This window comes from Podarcis cretensis, assembly GCF_951804945.1.
Source record: "Podarcis cretensis genome assembly, chromosome: 12".
In the NCBI taxonomy this organism is placed as follows: domain Eukaryota; kingdom Metazoa; phylum Chordata; class Lepidosauria; order Squamata; family Lacertidae; genus Podarcis; species Podarcis cretensis.
Genome location: NC_137181.1, coordinates 14,088,934 through 14,105,998, shown reverse-complemented (window position 1 = coordinate 14,105,998; position 17,065 = coordinate 14,088,934). Strand labels below are relative to the sequence as shown.

Here is a 17,065-nt window from a genome sequence, read left to right as displayed (position 1 = left end):
AAATACTAATTAAATAGACTATTGCCGAATTTTGAGAACATTATAGGGTTCCACTTCTTCAGGTAATTTGCATATCCTTCATCTACCGAATTTAATTTTAATGGACTTCTTTTTGTGTGTTCAGAAACCCTTTTGTCTCATGAGGAGATTTTTTAAAAAAGGAATTCATATGTTGTTCATTGCCTTTCCTTAAAATAGCAGCTCACTTTTTTTGTATCTTTCCTTGCAATGTGTGCTATCTTCATTATATTTTAAATAGTTGAGGGAAATGTTACATAGTACAGGTGTATTTCTACGATTCTGTTTTTGTTTGTTTTGTTTTTTTAACCATGAATTCTGTAAGTAATTGTTTCCCAAGATGTCTTTGACATTTGAGCAGAGAGCAAAATTTCAGCTCACAAATCTGCACACAGCTGTTTTCATACCATATAATCTTTTTTTAAAAAAATGCCTGATGAACCCACTTCTATCCATATTTCTTCAGATGTTCTACTATGTCCAGTGTGACTTAATATCTTAGCAAATGCATTGAGGGACTATACCCTTAACTGAATACTGTCCATTTTTTCTCCTCACAGTTATCAATACAAACCAGGATTGCCACACCAAAACTTAATGCATGTTGTGAAAATTGTGCACATGCTTTTAACATGCCATAGATCATTCAAAGAATTTTTAAAGGGTGTGGTTTTCATTTTTCCACAAGATATGTTTATGAAACATTTGGTTGGGTTCTGCTTTTTACCTTAGATTTTCGATTTGAATGAATAAATCTGTAGTTTTTGACATCTCACAGGTACCAACACAGTTTTCCATAATATCTCCACACTATGAAAGGATTGGTAACGCCCACCCCCGATCTCTTTCGCAACACTTTTTATTTCTTACAGGAAGGGGATAAAATTTCCCAAGGTAATCTATAGTGTCACTACCAGCATCATTAAACCCTTCATTTTGGGGACTGCAGACAGAGCTTTGAGTAATAAAGTTAAATCCAGCACACTACACTTTGTTTTGATAATGCCAAGGTAATCTTGATTTGAACACCTCCTAAAAGGTGTAACAGGTGTCATTTATCTTCACTTCTGCCTTACAAGGACTTCAAACCATCAATTCATAATAAGGAAGGAACACGAATTGCCATTATTACTTCCATCAATATGAGCTGGGTCTAGACACATCAGAAAAGCGTTTCAGTTTAAAGCGTTGTAAATTTAAACAGGGAAAACAGGCAGAGAAAGATGGGACTCCACATCGCCACCTGGTGGCACAATGTTCTATCGTATATATGACGCATATATATTGCTTTTTCTTTACCAGTCTATCTGAGTCCATAGTCTCACTGCATCAAGCACAGACTAGATGTACTTCTAGTTTATTGGGTAGAAAGGGGAAACAGGAGGCATGAACTAATATAGAACAAGGGACTTAAAGGAACATCGGATCTGGGTCCTGGATGTTTGGGACCGTTTATTGTCAAGGTATGAAAAAGTATGGAAACTACTGCTATATTTCAGTTAGTGAAATGCAGTATAAAGGCTAGAATATTGGGTTTGGACATGAGAAATATCCGTTTAGCTGTGAAGCTCACTCAAAGATGTTCAAAGAAGGATGACCCAGGAATAGGGCAAGTCAGTATCTCTGATTATGACTTTCCTCACAGGGCTCATGTGAATTAAGTTATTGAGATTATTTCACGTTAACTGCTCTGAGAGTAAAATATAAATGGTGCTTGAGGAGGCTTGAATATCTGAAGTTATTAATATGTTGTTCTAATACGTAATTGATTACTAATACATATATGGCAACTGGAGATTCGTGTGAACTCACTCATGTCGTTCTCTGGATAATATTTTCTCAGTGTCCATTTTCTCTTTGTACGCTCCCCAGTTTACACATGGACCTATTCCAACTTTTGCTCAGTACTCAGACACACTATTGACACATACCAATAGCACACATCTCCATAGTCAGCATTCATATTATTGATTTAGCAAATGATCAGTAGTTTGATGAGCACAGCAGAGGAGCAATGTTTTTCCACACCCTCATCTGCCTCTCAGCCTTGTATTGTAAAATACTGAGCACTAGGCATGTTCATAAACATTCAGTAACCTGTCAGCACTGGCATCAGTGACTAGGAAAGTTCCATGAGGAAGTCAGAGCTCTTACAGCAATTGCCATGGGAGTGTCAAATACCACAGCCTGTGATTATGTTAAGGTTTCTTCTTTTGTCAAGTTTATCTGATTTGAGGGGTAAATTAGCAGGAAAACACCTCAACATCGTGGTAAAAGGCCTAAAATTTTGTCCAAGGCTTGCTTTGTCTGGTAGGAACTATGTATAAATAGATACATAGTATTGGCAGATAACTTCCATTTTCTTACAAATTTGTGTAATATCTGTGAAACAGAGCGAATTCAGGTTGCAGTATTTTGCTGACGTATATATAACATATTGGAGACAACGTTCACTTTACACATCAAACTTGAAACTGATGGGATTTGAGTGCACCTTCTTTTTAATTATTCCAGTACGTAAAAAAACTAAGTTGTTTAGTACATGTACCAAACCAATGTGATCACTGATATAGATGAAAATGCATTTATATATACTGCAAGAAATACGTAGGCGTTTACACATTGAAATCATTATTCTCTCAACAAGGCTTACATCTTAATCCCCATCCCAGCATTGATTCTGAGCAGCTAGGGAGAGTTGAGTCACGTCTTTGCCTCAGTTTGCCCTTCTCTTTGTACAAAGGGGATTTAATAATATTTACTTAGCTATCTCTCTGGGGAGTTGTAAGGATAAATAAATGGACTGATGTTAGTTGAGTCTTTGAATGAGTGAAGCACTATATAAATAACTAAATAGCAATACTGAATTGAATTATCTATCAACCTACACTTCTAGGCTGCAGTCCAGGAAAGCTCTTGAGCATGCTTGAAAGCAAAGAGAGTAAAACATTTTTGAAGCACTAGAAATAAGTGCAAGAACAAGAATGCAAGGGGAGTGTTCAAAAGTTTATGGGATTAAGAAGACTGGTAGAAATGGGCAAAGAGCTGAATTGTCATGGCAAATTCCATATCTTTAGACTCTGGGGCCATCCCCACCCCCAGAAAGAAATGAACAAGATTGTCACCTAAATGAAGTTCAGTCCTTAGGCACGGAGACCTCCATGTGATTTGTTGCAAGAATATGGGGCTGACAGTAGTCTTCTGACCTAAACAGATTTCAATGAGGGTATGATTGAATGAACAAGTCCTTGGTTTATGAACTTAATCCATTCCGGAAGTCCGTTCTTAAACCAAAGTATCCTTAAACCAAGGCATGCTTTCCCATAGCAGCGGGGGACTCAATTTACATATGGAACACACTCAACAGGAAGCGGAACATGTTCTTATTCCAAGGCAAAGTTCACAAACCAAAACACCTACTTCCGGGTATGCAGCGTTCTTAATTTAAGTTGTTCATAAACTAAGCTGTTCTTAAACCAAGGTACCACTGTACATGCTTTCTTTCTTTCTTTCTTTCTTTCTTTCTTTCTTTCTTTCTTTCTTTCTTTCCTTCCTTCCTTCCTTCCTTCCTTCCTTATATTAAAATATATATCCCACATATACAAAATAACAAAATAACCACCTAAGGTAGCTTACATTCCATTAGGGTAAAGCAATATAACTGTTGGGTTTTAGCATTGTAATTTGGTTAAAAGAATAAATACTAGAAATGGAGAATTCCCTAGATGAGGTTTAGGGCAAGTACTCTTTGGTGAGAGAGCCTCAGCAGAGATTTTAAAATCACAGCACATGTAGTAAAGTAAAGTGTGGAAATACAGGTTGTTAGACCTTTACAATATCCCTTTCTAAGTCACTTTTAAAACTCTCCACTTATCTTAGTATGGAAAGAGACCATATGTTTGGTAAATTTACTGACAAACTCTTCAGACGTCAGATTTATGTGCTTTTCCATACAGCAGATAGACAACACAGGCAGCAAAACCTAGCTTAGTTTCAAAGTGGTAAATGTTTCTGAATTATTTCTATGGAATGACAAAGATGGCTTGCTAAAGCCATTCATTGTAAGCTTGGAGCATCCGGCTTAGATGTCTTTACTGGTTGAGTTCACAGTGGAAAGGGAGAGAACAAAGAGTTTGGTAACCCTTCCAAGGTGACAGTAAGTGACCCAGCTAAGCCTGGCAGGACAGCTTGTTCTATGGTCTTAACCCCTTCATGAATTAAGTAGAGTTAAGCATGTTGATTATATGAGGCTAGATATATCCCACAATAACAAAGTTGCCCCTAGGTCCCAGCTCACAGAGGACCAACGCGAGGCTGTCGTTATGTACAAAAGTCTTTATTGAGGTTCAGTTTCCATTTCAAAGCCGCAGGGCGCAGCTCTACGTCTTAACCCTAGACCGGCGAAGTACCGTCTGAGTCTCCTTCCCTATGACACCAGTTTAAGATCCTAGCCCTGCTCCACCTTTTACGCTGCTCTCTCCTCCTCTGGGTCCTCCTGCCCGCTGGGGCATTGCCCTTTCTGGACTCTTCCGACGCTGAGTCGCTTAGCTCCTCCCCCTCCCTCCGGCGGGCTTTAGGACCCGGTTCCCAATCCTCATTCTCTGCTGTCCCGCGCTCCTGTACATTTGAACTTGCCTCTCGCGCCAACCCAGTGACCTTCCTCCTGACCGTTACACTACTTCTGTCACTGCTTCCCTCTTCCGGGATACTGGCCGGATCTGACCTCCCCTCCGTTGTCTGACTCTCCGATGGAGGTGTGGTCAGCCCTGCCTTATCTTCTCTCCCTGGTGGGGAATGCACTGGCCCCGATCCTTGGGACTCTTCCCTGTGCCTCTGCTCCTGAACCCCTGACACCCACAATAACAAAGTAAAATAAAATATGATCAAGGATGAACCAGCAATGACAGAAACTTAGAATCCTGCCTGCAGTCAGGAGGGGCGAGACTGGTGTACACAGTTTGTCCTCTCTTTTGAATGCTGGAATAGAGCATTAGACAGGATTACAATCCAATGAAGTAACTAAGTTTTGAAAGGCTGTGGCCAGGTCTAACTTCTCTAAGAATGGATGCCATTGATGAACCATACAGAGCTGGCCATTGCCATCACCTCTTGACCCAAGAGCAACACTACATTCAGGAATGCCTTTCAAGTGTGAGACTTGTTACTTTAGGAAGAGTGCAATTCAGAGCAGAGCAGGCTGGACACTTCATCTAAACTCACTAGAACCCTTGACCAGCAGTATGATTGACCCTGGTGTTTAAAATCAGCAGCTTTATCTGATATCTACCAGATATGCAAGAACACCAGCAGACCCATGTGGTCCAGCAACTGATTGCATGAGGACTGAAGTCTCAGGAGGACACCATATCTTTAAAGTACATTTAGCACACATTTTAAAACATATGGCTTCCCCCCCCCCAAAAAAAAAACCTCCTAGGAGCTGTAGAACTACTCCCTTGCAGAACTACAGTTCACAGCACCCTTTACCAACTACAGTACCAATAATTTTGAGGAGAAGACATGTGTTTTAAATTTATGGTGTTGATGTGACCCAGTAAGTGGATGGACTCTGATATTAGCTGCAAAGCCCTGTGGGTCATGGTGGGGGTGCCTTCTTGGTAATGGCTCCCTGGCTGAAGAACATCCTCTGCCAAGTATTTTGGCTGTCCATCTTTCGGACCCAGCAGAAAACATTTGTCTGCCTCTATGACTTTTGAGTGCTAATATCTATATATAGAACTGTATGTGGAAATTCTATGATTTTGGTTTATATATTGTTATGAGACCTGAGGTGATCTGATGGACAGGATATGAACCCTATTAATTAGCTGAAAACTCTGTTTCTTGGTTTATGTAATTGTATGTGACAATTAGAGCCAGTTGGTCTAAGAACTTGAGTCCAGGTTCAAATGTTTAGCTATGGTTTAAATGATTAGCTGAGAGCACATTTTGATTCCTCAACCCATCCCTGTAAAACTGAAATAATCCAACTGACAGGGATTCTGTGTGGACGAATGTGGGAAAACATTTGGCATCTCAGCAGTGATGAAAGTGTATGATGCAAAACCCTTTCATTCTCAACTTTCCTTTAACTCTGTCGTTCTTTAATTTTCCTAACAGCTGACAACAAAGACAAGCTTGAAAAAGCAACAGGACTGAAAATTTTGCAGATTGGCATGGGGGAGGTAGGTGACTGCAGTACATGTCATTCTCTAAAATGCTTGATTTGTTATTTTATAAGATCCTAGATCTTGCGGATGTTCGTATGTGAACTGTGTTAATCATCCTAAGGGCTTTTTAAAATTCTGATTATTAGACTGTTGTATCTGTCATAATACAATATCACATTCCACCTACCACATGAGTAAATCTTTGTGGCCTTTAAGAAATAGATTTCCTAGCTTTGTAGTATGTCAGGAGCAAAATCCCCTAGGACGAGCAAAGCAATTGATGTGTCTGATTATTCCCACCTGGTTTCACTCAAGTTCTGCTTCATCTCAAGATCCGCAGGGACCTAAATTTGATGTATTTGTCCTTCCAATATGTAGATTAGCCTGCTTGCGAACTGCTATTTTTTTTTTAAAGTATAAATATAACACATTTCTAAGTCATTATACTCACATCACTAGGCAAAAAATAAATAAATCAGAACACAACCCTGTACTGATAGCTCATCATTTATTAATGAAGATTTTCCAGAACTTTCCATGAATTACACCAGATTGTAAATTCTGGTGTTATTTTTACAAAGAAGTAGCAAGCCACTTTTAGCATTTCTACAGAAGTTTATTCCCCTCCAAGAGATAGGGGAATCCCCACTGTTCCTCTTACACTGTTCAGGTGACCCTTGTAATATTTTTACTTCTAAATGACTCGATAGCATGCACGCTTACGTTGTCTAGGTTACGGAAGACCTGTCCTCAGATCGCAATAGAATAGCAACCTTTATTTCAATTGCAATGCAACCTAGAACATGACTTGCCTGAAAACCAAGCAGTGTGTGAGAGAGAGGGGGGGAGTGGCAGAGAAATTCAACAGGGACAGGAAGTGGACCCATCAATTGTATCCTTGCATATGTAAGAGATAAAGTGCTCTTGATAGTCAGGAATTCATTGTGATAGGTGGATCAAGAGCTCCAGATAATCAGCTGGGATTGCAAGGATGTCTGAAAGCATCTGTGGCATATTGGAGGCTCTGACTGCCCAAAGGAAAGCCACCACAACCCTACATGCTTTCCAACTATTCCACATCCAGAGTTTCTTGTATTGCAGTGAAACAACAAGCAGCCACATCTGGGAGCTTTGAAGTCCTATCCTGCGCATGCTTACTAAGGGCCAAACTGTATGTGATGCTCAAAAATAATAATAATAATAATAATAATAATAATAATAATAATAATAATAATAAATTTTATTTATATCCCGCCCTCCCCAGCCGAAGCCGGGCTCAGGGCGGCTAACAACATTAAAACAGTGTGATATTATAAAACATTATAAAAATGAATTAAAATCAAAATTGATGGCAATTATAAACTAAAGCTTTGTAAAGATTGCCAGAGGAGGGGGTCAGGCTGCGCCCTGACCAAATGCCAGGTGGAACAGCTCTGTCTTGCAGGCCCTGCGGAAAGATGTCAAGTCCTGCAGGGCCCTTGTCTCTTGTGACAGAGCGTTCCACCAGGTTGGAGCCGCAGCCGAAAAAGCCCTGGCTCTAGTTGAGGCCAGCCTAACCTCTCTGAGGCCTGGGACCCTCAAGGTGTTTTTATTTGAAGATCGTAAGTTCCTCTGTGGGGCATACCAGGAGAGGCGGTCCCGTAGGTACGAGGGCCCTAGGCCGTATAGGGCTTTGAAGGTTAAAACCAGCACCTTAAACCTGATCCTGTACTCCACCGGGAGCCAGTGCAGCTGGTATAGCACCGGATGAATGTGATCTCTAAGCGAGGACCCCGTAAGGAGTCTCGCTGCGGCATTCTGCACCCGCTGGAGTTTCTGGGTCAGTCTCAAGGGCAGCCCCACGTAGAGCGAGTTACAATAATCCAGTCTGGAGGTGACCGTCGCGTGGATCACAGTGGCTAGGTCAGGGCGAGAGAGGTAAGGAGCCAACTGCTTAGCTTGGCGGAGATGAAAAAATGCCGCCTTTGTTGTAGCTGCAATCTGCGCCTCCATGGAGAGGGAGGTATCGAAGATTACACCCAAACTCTTAACGGACGGTGCTGGCACTAATTGCACCCCCGCAAGAGATGGGAGTTGCCCCCTCAGTCCCACGTCGTCCCGTCCCTGCCAGAGGACCTCTGTCTTCGAAGGATTTAACTTCAGCCGGCTCCCACGTAACCATCCAGCCACAGCCTCCAAGCATCTGATCAATGTGTCTGGGGCCGAGTCCGGGTGGCCGTCCATCAACAAATAGAGTTGGGTGTCATCAGCATACTGATGGCAGCCCAGCCCAAAACTCCGGACAAGCTGGGCGAGGGGGCGCATAAAGATGTTAAAAAGCATCGGGGAGAGTATTGCACCCTGAGGCACACCACACACCAAGGAGTGGCGGGATGACAATTCCCCCCCAAGCGCCACCCTCTGTCCCCGACCAGAGAGAAACGAGCGCAGCCATTGAAGGACTGTGCCCTGGATCCCCACGTCGGCAAGGCGGTGGTCCAGGAGTTCGTGATCGACCATGTCGAAGGCTGCTGACAGGTCTAGAAGAATCAGCAGCCCCGACCCGCCTCGATCCAGCTGCCTGCGGAGATCATCTGTTAGGGCGACCAGAGCCGTCTCGGTCCCATGACCAGCGCAGAAGCCGGACTGGAATGGATCCAGAGCTGATGTTTCATCCAGAAACCTACCAAGCTGTTCAGCAACCGCTCTCTCAATCACCTTACCCAGGAATGGAAGATTCGAAACCGGGCGGTAATTGGATAGATCTAAGGGATCTAATGATGTTTTCTTTAAGAGCGGGCGCACCACTGCCTCCTTCAGTTCCCCTGGGAATGTCCCGGTGCCAAGGGACAGATTGATGATATCCCCCAGGGGGGCCCGCACCTCTTCTGGACACGCTCTAATCAGCCAGGACGGGCACGGGTCGAGAGGACAGGTGGTGGGCTTTCCAGCTCGGAGGAATCTGTCTACATCAGCTGGGGATATCCAGTCAAAGTGGTCCAATACTGAACCCGAGGACAGTCGAGGGGCCTCCAGTTCCTTTATTGTATCCAAATTGGCAGGGAGGTCATGGCGGAGCAACAAGACCTTCTCCGCAAAAAAGCTCGCAAATGCCTCACAGCTGTGTGTCAAATTGTTATTTAAATTTGGCTGTCCTTCGAGGGACGTTAAAGACCGAATTATACTAAATAATTGTGCCGGGCGAGAGCTAGCGGATGCAATGGAGGCCGAGAAGTAGGACTTTTTAGCGGCCTTCACTGCCATCTCATAGGTTTTCATAAAAACCCTATAAGATGTTCTTGAGGCTCCGTCACGGGCACCCCGCCATACTCGCTCTAGCCGTCTGAGGTCCCGCTTCATTTTCCGGAGCTCCTCGGTAAACCAGGGAGCCCGGTTTCTGCGGGGTCGCAGAGGGCGCTTAGGTGCGATCTCATTGATGGCTGCCAGGAGCTGGGTATTCCAGGCCTCAACACGCTCAGTCAATGAGTCGCCAGGGGGAGAAAGGTCCCGCAAGGCTTGACGGAATCTATCAGGGTGCATCAGCCTCTGCGGGCGAGCCCAAATTGGCTCGCCACCCAAGCAGGGTGGGGGTGGAACGTCAATCCTGGCTTTCAGAGCATAGTGATCAGACCATGGCACCTTCATCGAAGGAAACATGATCACATCTATACCGACGCCAAAGATCAAATCCAGCGTGTGGCCTGCTTGATGTGTGGGGCCCGAAACAAACTGGGAGAGCCCTAGTGTCGCCATGGAAGACACCAGGTCCAGAGCCTGTGAGGAGGAAGTGGCATCAGCATGGATGTTGAAGTCCCCCAATACCAATAGGTTAGGGAACTCCAAGGCCCAGCCGGCCACCGCCTCCAGCAGGCCTGACAGGGTGGCTGCTGGTGCGCTAGGTGGCCGGTACACCAGCCAGACAGCCAAGCTCACCTCGGAGCCCCACACTAGGCCAACACATTCAATGCATTCTTGCAGTTGTGGCGAATAGCAGATAAAGGGGACTGGCCAGGTTTAGAACTATCACATGCATGGGAGACGGCCCTCTGCTCCCTTCACTGTTGATCCTGACAAAAGCATAAGCCGCTATTTGAAATTATTGGTTCCAAAGATCAGGGTCCCAGTGGCAATGGCTACCATTTAAAGTGGGAGAAACATGCAAACAGCTTCCAATGAGGATTGACTCTAAAAAGCGCATCTTGTTTGGTTAAATGAGACTTAATCCCAAGCAAGGTTTAAAGGGAGTTTTTACAGAATCAGGGATACAGAGTTCTTGCTGCATTTTTTTATTTGTAAGGTGGACGTTCTTGGGGAGAATGCAGCTGGTAAACAAACAGTGGGCAGAGATGCAGTCTCTATACATTGCGTGTCGAGGCCCCCAAGCCACCCCTCAAAATAATTCACAATTCACACATAATTTTTGTTTAAGGTTTTTGGCATAATTTTGGCCACAACTTTATTAAAATACATAATCTGTGAGTGGTTGCTTAGGCATTGGTTAAGACTATCTGTCCCCCTGCCTGGGACAGAACTGACTTTCCGAACTCCCTCGGAAGCCAGTGAAGGGAAAACAATATTGGGGATCAGTTGAGCTGAGCGACAGTCCCTCACCGTTCACCCAACTTGCTCCCCAGGGCTTGCTGGCCCTGGTCCCATTTCAGGGATTGGACGAAATCGTGGCAAGCCCCTGGATTCCTTTAACGGAATTCCCTTCCACACCACCACTGGAGGGGCAGGCCCAGCCTAACCTTACCCCTCCTCCACCAGTTTTTATAACCAATGCCTAACTGCAACCTTACAAGTTGTGACGAATTGCTGAGTAGTAGGCAAAAACCAAATGGCACCAGCCAATCAGCCAAATGGACAAAATTCCTACTAGGCCCCTGCCCCAACGGCAGATGCCCCATGACAGGCATAGCAAGGTCAACCAGAACTCAGGGCGGGCGGGTGGGTGATCCGATGCACTCAGCGAAAGAGAAAGCAAAAGCTGAGTGCCCAAATATTTAAAGCCTTTGGTCCCACCCACCACATTGCAACATGCAATTTGCCCCAGCAACCCGGCCATCCAATTGTTGCCCCAGGCCAGCAAATTTTACCTGCCTGGCAACAGAGGGTTGGCTTGGCAGACCCTACCGCAACACATGCTCTTATTTCAGGGAGAACACGCTCTGTAGAGGGGAGGAAAGACAGGGGTTTGTTCCTCTTTTAATTAGATAATCTGTTTTCTGCTGGATTTAACTAGTGTATTTTTTACTTATCAGCATATTTCAATGTTTTATGTAAACCACTTCGATTTCCTTTAAGAAGCGGGATGTACATAAAATAAACAAGCAAATGCATGAACATTAAAGTCTTTGATTACTTGTGCTACATCTTGTACATATATGTTTAACGCGTGCACCAAACTTACACATGTATGCATGAGCTGTGCATTTAAAAATGCAGTTCCAGTCTTTTATTTATTGTGCTTCATACTTCAAGTCATGACATATGCCTGTCTTATTTCATGTCTTCGGAGGGAAGGGTCCCTGACGTAAGGAATTGTTCCTTGACATATATAGCTAAGCACGTAATTCGAAGGCAGCAACCTTAGCAGACTTACCTGGAGGTAAATTCTATTGAAATCGATAGCGCTTGCTTCCAGATAATGTGTTTAGGATTGGGGTGTTTGTGGGAAAAGTAATTAACCCTCGGGCATTTAAACAGGTTAGCAGCTTTCCAGATGCAATTCTGATTTTACTGAAGTCATTGGGATTGCTTTTCTGTGCTAGAAGGTTACAGAGCAGGGAGTTTTTTTTCTACAAATGAGTGTGTGCCTCCTGGAGACAAGACTGTGAGATTATTATCTGCGCTGATGTAATTAAGCGAGGAAATTTGAAGCATAGCACATAATTGTGAAAACACGTCTTCAAGGTATAATGCGGCTGTGTATTGCGGCTCAAAGAAAATTAGTAACAGTATCACAAACAGCAAGTATTCACAGTCGTGTCACGGTGTCTTATTATGTAAGTCCCATGAGATTTCAACCTTCACACATACTGATAAAAAGGGTAGAACCCTTGGTTCGGATGACCCAGACTTGCCACCAGCATTGCTAGATCAGTTCTATCAAAACCATACTATTTGCATTCTCCATACAGTAATACTAAGAGTTTATTAAAATGTTCTGTGGTTTTTTAATGACCATTAATGTGCACATAACAGGTCTAGTTTGTCCTGTTTGTTTGGAGCCATATATATATATATATATATATATATATATATATATATATATTCCTTACCTTTCTCCACGGAACTCAGGAGGGCAGCAGGTTGTATCCCATATTCATCATACTCGTACTCTGTGATGTAGGTTAGGCTTAGAGACAATTACTGACCCAAGACTGGGATGCAAGTGGCGCTGTGGTCCAAACCACAGAGCCTCTTGGGCTTGCTGATCGGAAGGTCGGCAGTTCAAATCCCTGCAATGAGGTGAGCTCCCGTTGCTCTGTCCCAGCTCCTGCCAACCTAGCAGTTCAAAAACACACCAGTGCAAATAGATAAATAGGTACCACTGTGGTGAGAAGGTAAATGGTATTTCCATGTGTTCTGGCTTCCGTCACGGTGTTCTGCTGCGCCAGAAGCAGTTTAGTTATGCTGGTCAAATGACATGGAAAGATTTACAGAAGCTGTCTCGGTTTCTGATTTGATCCCAGAATGTCCCACATTTCCTTAGGAAGTCCTTACTTTCATTGGAGAAATGTTGGAGGGTATAGAGTTATGTGACCCCCAAGCAAAGAAGATAGGTAAAACTATATTACCTTTGGAACTCATCTGAAAGCAGCACTGTATAGGGAAGTTTTTAGTGTTCCATGTTTTGTGATGGTTTTATATATGTTGAAACCCCCCAGAATGGCTGGGGCAACCCAGTCAGATGGGCAGGGTAAAATTATTATTATTATTATTATTATTATTATTATTATTATTATTATTATTATTACTATTGACTAGGATGTCCCTATTTTCATTGGAGAAATGTTGGAGGGTATGGAGGTGGTCTTTGGGAAGGGAAAGGCCAAGCACAAGTTAGACAATAATGTGGCAAGAATACCAGCCTATGCTAATCTAAGGTCTATATGCGAAAGTACCTATGGAATAGAAGCCTGCCTGTGCATATTTACCCCAAAGTAAGTCTCAGTGGGATTTATTACTATGCAAGTATGCACAGGATTGCAGATATTCAAATGATACAAGGGCTGCAGTTGTTCGAGCAATCTTGCTTAAATCAAGCATAAAATGATCTGTGGAAACATATGCCCCTAGTCCTGCAAACACTACAGGTATTATCTTTATTTGAAACTGAAACGTGACAATGACTTCCAGGAAGACTCTTCTGTGATTAAAGCTAATCACACGCCCATCCAGTGCAACTCCCTCTGTCACTTATCAAAGTGTTTATCCCCCCTTGAGTACCTCACAGAAGAAGTATTTTGACTTGTGACTGACAGGTCGCAGCTTCAGCTCTGAAACGGGTTGTCTCCTGTAATCTCTTCTCTTATCTTGCGATTCAAATATCTTTACATCTGTTTTCATGCACGTTTTGCATAAGGAAATGACAGGGAGCTATGATAATAAAAAGTTATAAATGGCTCCTGAAATTCAGAGGCAGCTATCAGTTTATTCTGATACGTGTTGTGCTCTTGAAACATTGCGAAAAGCACAATAGTGAAGTGTCATGTTGCCTCATGAATCCCTCTGTATCGGAATAGCGCGTGTGATTTTTAAACCAGCAGAATTGTGAAGTGATTGAGCGGTTGCTATGGTAGCAGCAGTAATTCCTTTTTTCTTTTTTTTTTTATTCAGCAACATGTAAAATGAAAGAGGGAAGGTATATGCCTTGTGGCTGTGGGAATGCATATGTTTTATTTTGCTTTTGTTTGGGCTATTTAAAAAATAATAATCAATACACGGAACATATGTTAATCCAAGTTACAGTTTGTATTTGGGCTTGACAATGTTGTTGGTTTTTAACCATAGACTGTCCTCTGAAAGGAAGCAAATTGCTAAAAGGGAAAGGCTAGCAGAAAACCTGTTGGCTGCATGTTGAAACATGAACACAGAATTAAAATAGAGGGTGTTTTGTTTTACGATCCAGTATGCCGTACAATATAGACCCTGGTTGCAAAAAATGCTATGCTTATGCATTGTTTGGGGAAATTACTAACCTGTATGGGGTTGCTCCACCAAAGATTAAAAATGACTGACCTCAACCTTTGTTATAATGGCTTTGGTGAAGTGGAAGATAGCTGATTCGTGAGCTTTTGCACCCTTTTTCTATGTGCACAAATCTTTCTCACAACTTCTAAAGAGGTGGATACCGTTCTTTGGATTGTAAATAGCCATACAGAATATTAACATACCGTAGTAATCAGCTGGGAGACCTATTGAAGTTAATGGACCTTGGTTATTCAGGTCTATTAATTGCAGTGGTTGAGTATGACTGGCACTGGATACAACAATGTGTGTGTGTTTGTGTATGTTATAAAGGTACCAAATGTTGTTCATGGTTTCTGTCTGTCTTGAGAGAGAATGGAGTGTGCCTTCGGGGGTGAACTCAAACCACTGCATTAACAGCCATGGGACCTCCATGGGACACAAGCCTGGCAGTTTGTGTGGAGGTCCTGGGTTGCCCAGACCACAAGGCTCCCTATTTCGGCCTTGCTAATGTGGTCCAAAGGAAAGCAGAACAATGTGTTTTGCTTAGCTGCAGGAGTTGCTGGAAGGAGGCATCCAACTGTCGTAGGGACTCCAGTCTGGATTTGTATAGTGTTTACTCCTTAGCCTTTTTTTTTGTCCCAACTATTTCCCACAAGGCAGCCAAGGTTTAGGACCAGAGTTTTCCTTCTCCTAGATGGGCTACCTTCCTATGCTGATGAGGCCCATCTCCCCCACACTTCTCTCTACAGTATGTGGAGAAAACACTTCTTGACCATTGGACCCACTATTGGTCTCATTCACTCAATCCATCAGAGCCTGTCTTCACATACAGGGGAAGACCCTAACTCACCAAGGATTTGAGACCCATCGACTACCCTGACCTGGTTTAACTGGCCAGTCAAAGCTGTTTCCCAGGGCATGACCACTGTCACATGCTGACAGCTTCTGAGAGCCGCACGTGAGAGCTGAGTGCAGGGTGGGGACCAAAGGTAGACAAAGACAAACTACCCCAGAAGGAGCATGACATGCCCCCCTTCAGAGGTACTACCCTTCCCCTAATACCCCATACACCCTAAGGTACCAAATGACTGCTCCAACATTAGTATTTATTTTAATTCTCCTGGTCTTTCCCAGTCCTGTGGATCTCTAATTGTCAAAGAGGCATTGCTTTTTTCTGTCTTTAGAGCATGTCTTTTATCTTCAGTGGGAACTATCTACCACTATAAAAGAAATAACTGAGCCCTTCAGGCAGTATTATGTTTTTGATCTCCTCCATAAATCTCATTGTTATCAGAGTCCTGCTATCATCAAGTTGGGGGAGAGTGGAGTTAAAAAAAACCAGTTTTCGGAGGCGTACCTAGACCACAGGCTGGGCAGTGTAATGTAGGGAGTGGAACTCTTATTATAGAACTACTGGCCTCAGCTTAGTGACACCACAGAGCATTTTATTATATTTAGGCTTAGGGCTGGATCACACATCCACATCTGTGACCTGCCAACTGCCTGAAAAAGAAACCATAGGGAGGCTGCTCCGTATGGCATGTCTTTTAGTGTTTTTAAAATTATATTTCTGCTTCAGGAGAACCAATGAGTACATTATAACTTCTTTATAGGCTGTGGTGGTTTTTCGCCACACTAGCTCAGACTGCTAAAATGTGGGTTTTCTACTATCATGGGAAGGTGGGTCATGGCTAGCTGGGTGCAAGTTGCCTCCATGCAGTTGCATTTTCAAGGGGCTACCACCCCATGGCGTTCACACATTCATAAGACTTTGTAAGCCTTTTGCGGGAATTCACTGAGATGAACTTCAGGATCCTTCCCCCAAGTTTGAAGTTTTTATTGTTCTTGTTGTTACCTTCAGTGGGTGCAGTTCAGTGGTTTTAGACTGGGCTTAATGGCTTTACAAGGCCCCCTCTTTAGATGGTTTTTTGTTTTACTTCACTTTGAAATGTCCTGCTGCATCTGGGGGGCCCCTCCCTTGCTCATTGTGTTGAGTGGAATCCTGGATGTCAGCTCCAAAATCCTGTTCTGATGGTACCACTGGTGAAGATGGTTATGGTGATAAAGAATTTAATAATATTCATTTTTTTATCACATATATAAACCTGATATTAACAACAATAGGTCGTATGTAGAAGTTTATTTAGGTGCATAACTTGGCCCTCCAGGTGTTGTTGGACTATAGAAGAGAAGAAGAAGAGTTTGGATTTGATATCCCGCTTTATCACTACCCGAAGGAGTCTCAAAGCGGCTAACAGTCTCCTTTCCCTTTCTCCCCCACAACAAACACTCTGTGAGGTGAGTGAGGCTGAGAGACTTCCAAGAAGCATGACTAGCCCAAGGTCACCCAGCAGCTGCATGTGGAGGAGCGGAGACACGAACCCGGTTCCCCGGATTACGAATCTACCACTCTTAACCACTACACCACACTGGCTCTCTATAGCTCTCATCATCCCAGACCATTGGCCCTACCAGCTGTGGCTGATGGGAGTTGGAGTCCAACAAAATTTGGAGGGCCACAGGTTCCCCGGCCCTGACTTAGAGAGTGCTTCTTCCCATTATGAGCACCTTCTTTGCTTGTTAGTATAATCTCAGGCTCCTTCTTGGATCGTGTCGTGGCGAAAGGGCTTGAATATCTCAGAGAAGCTATGAGCTATGCTATGACAGGTCATAATGGAGAGTTTTGACTAAACGTGATCCAC

At 43.4% G+C, this 17,065-nt stretch overlaps 1 protein-coding gene across 1 annotated transcript in view; it reads left to right on the top strand.

The window, feature by feature from the left end:
• PTPRN2 (protein tyrosine phosphatase receptor type N2) overlaps positions 1–17,065 on the top strand; it is a 643,066-nt gene that overhangs the window by 355,207 nt on the left and 270,794 nt on the right. Inside the window, exon 12 of the mRNA XM_079996433.1 lies at positions 6,139–6,203. Within this exon, the coding sequence (XP_079852559.1) occupies positions 6,139–6,203 (65 nt within the window). The remainder of the gene's footprint in view (positions 1–6,138; positions 6,204–17,065) is intronic.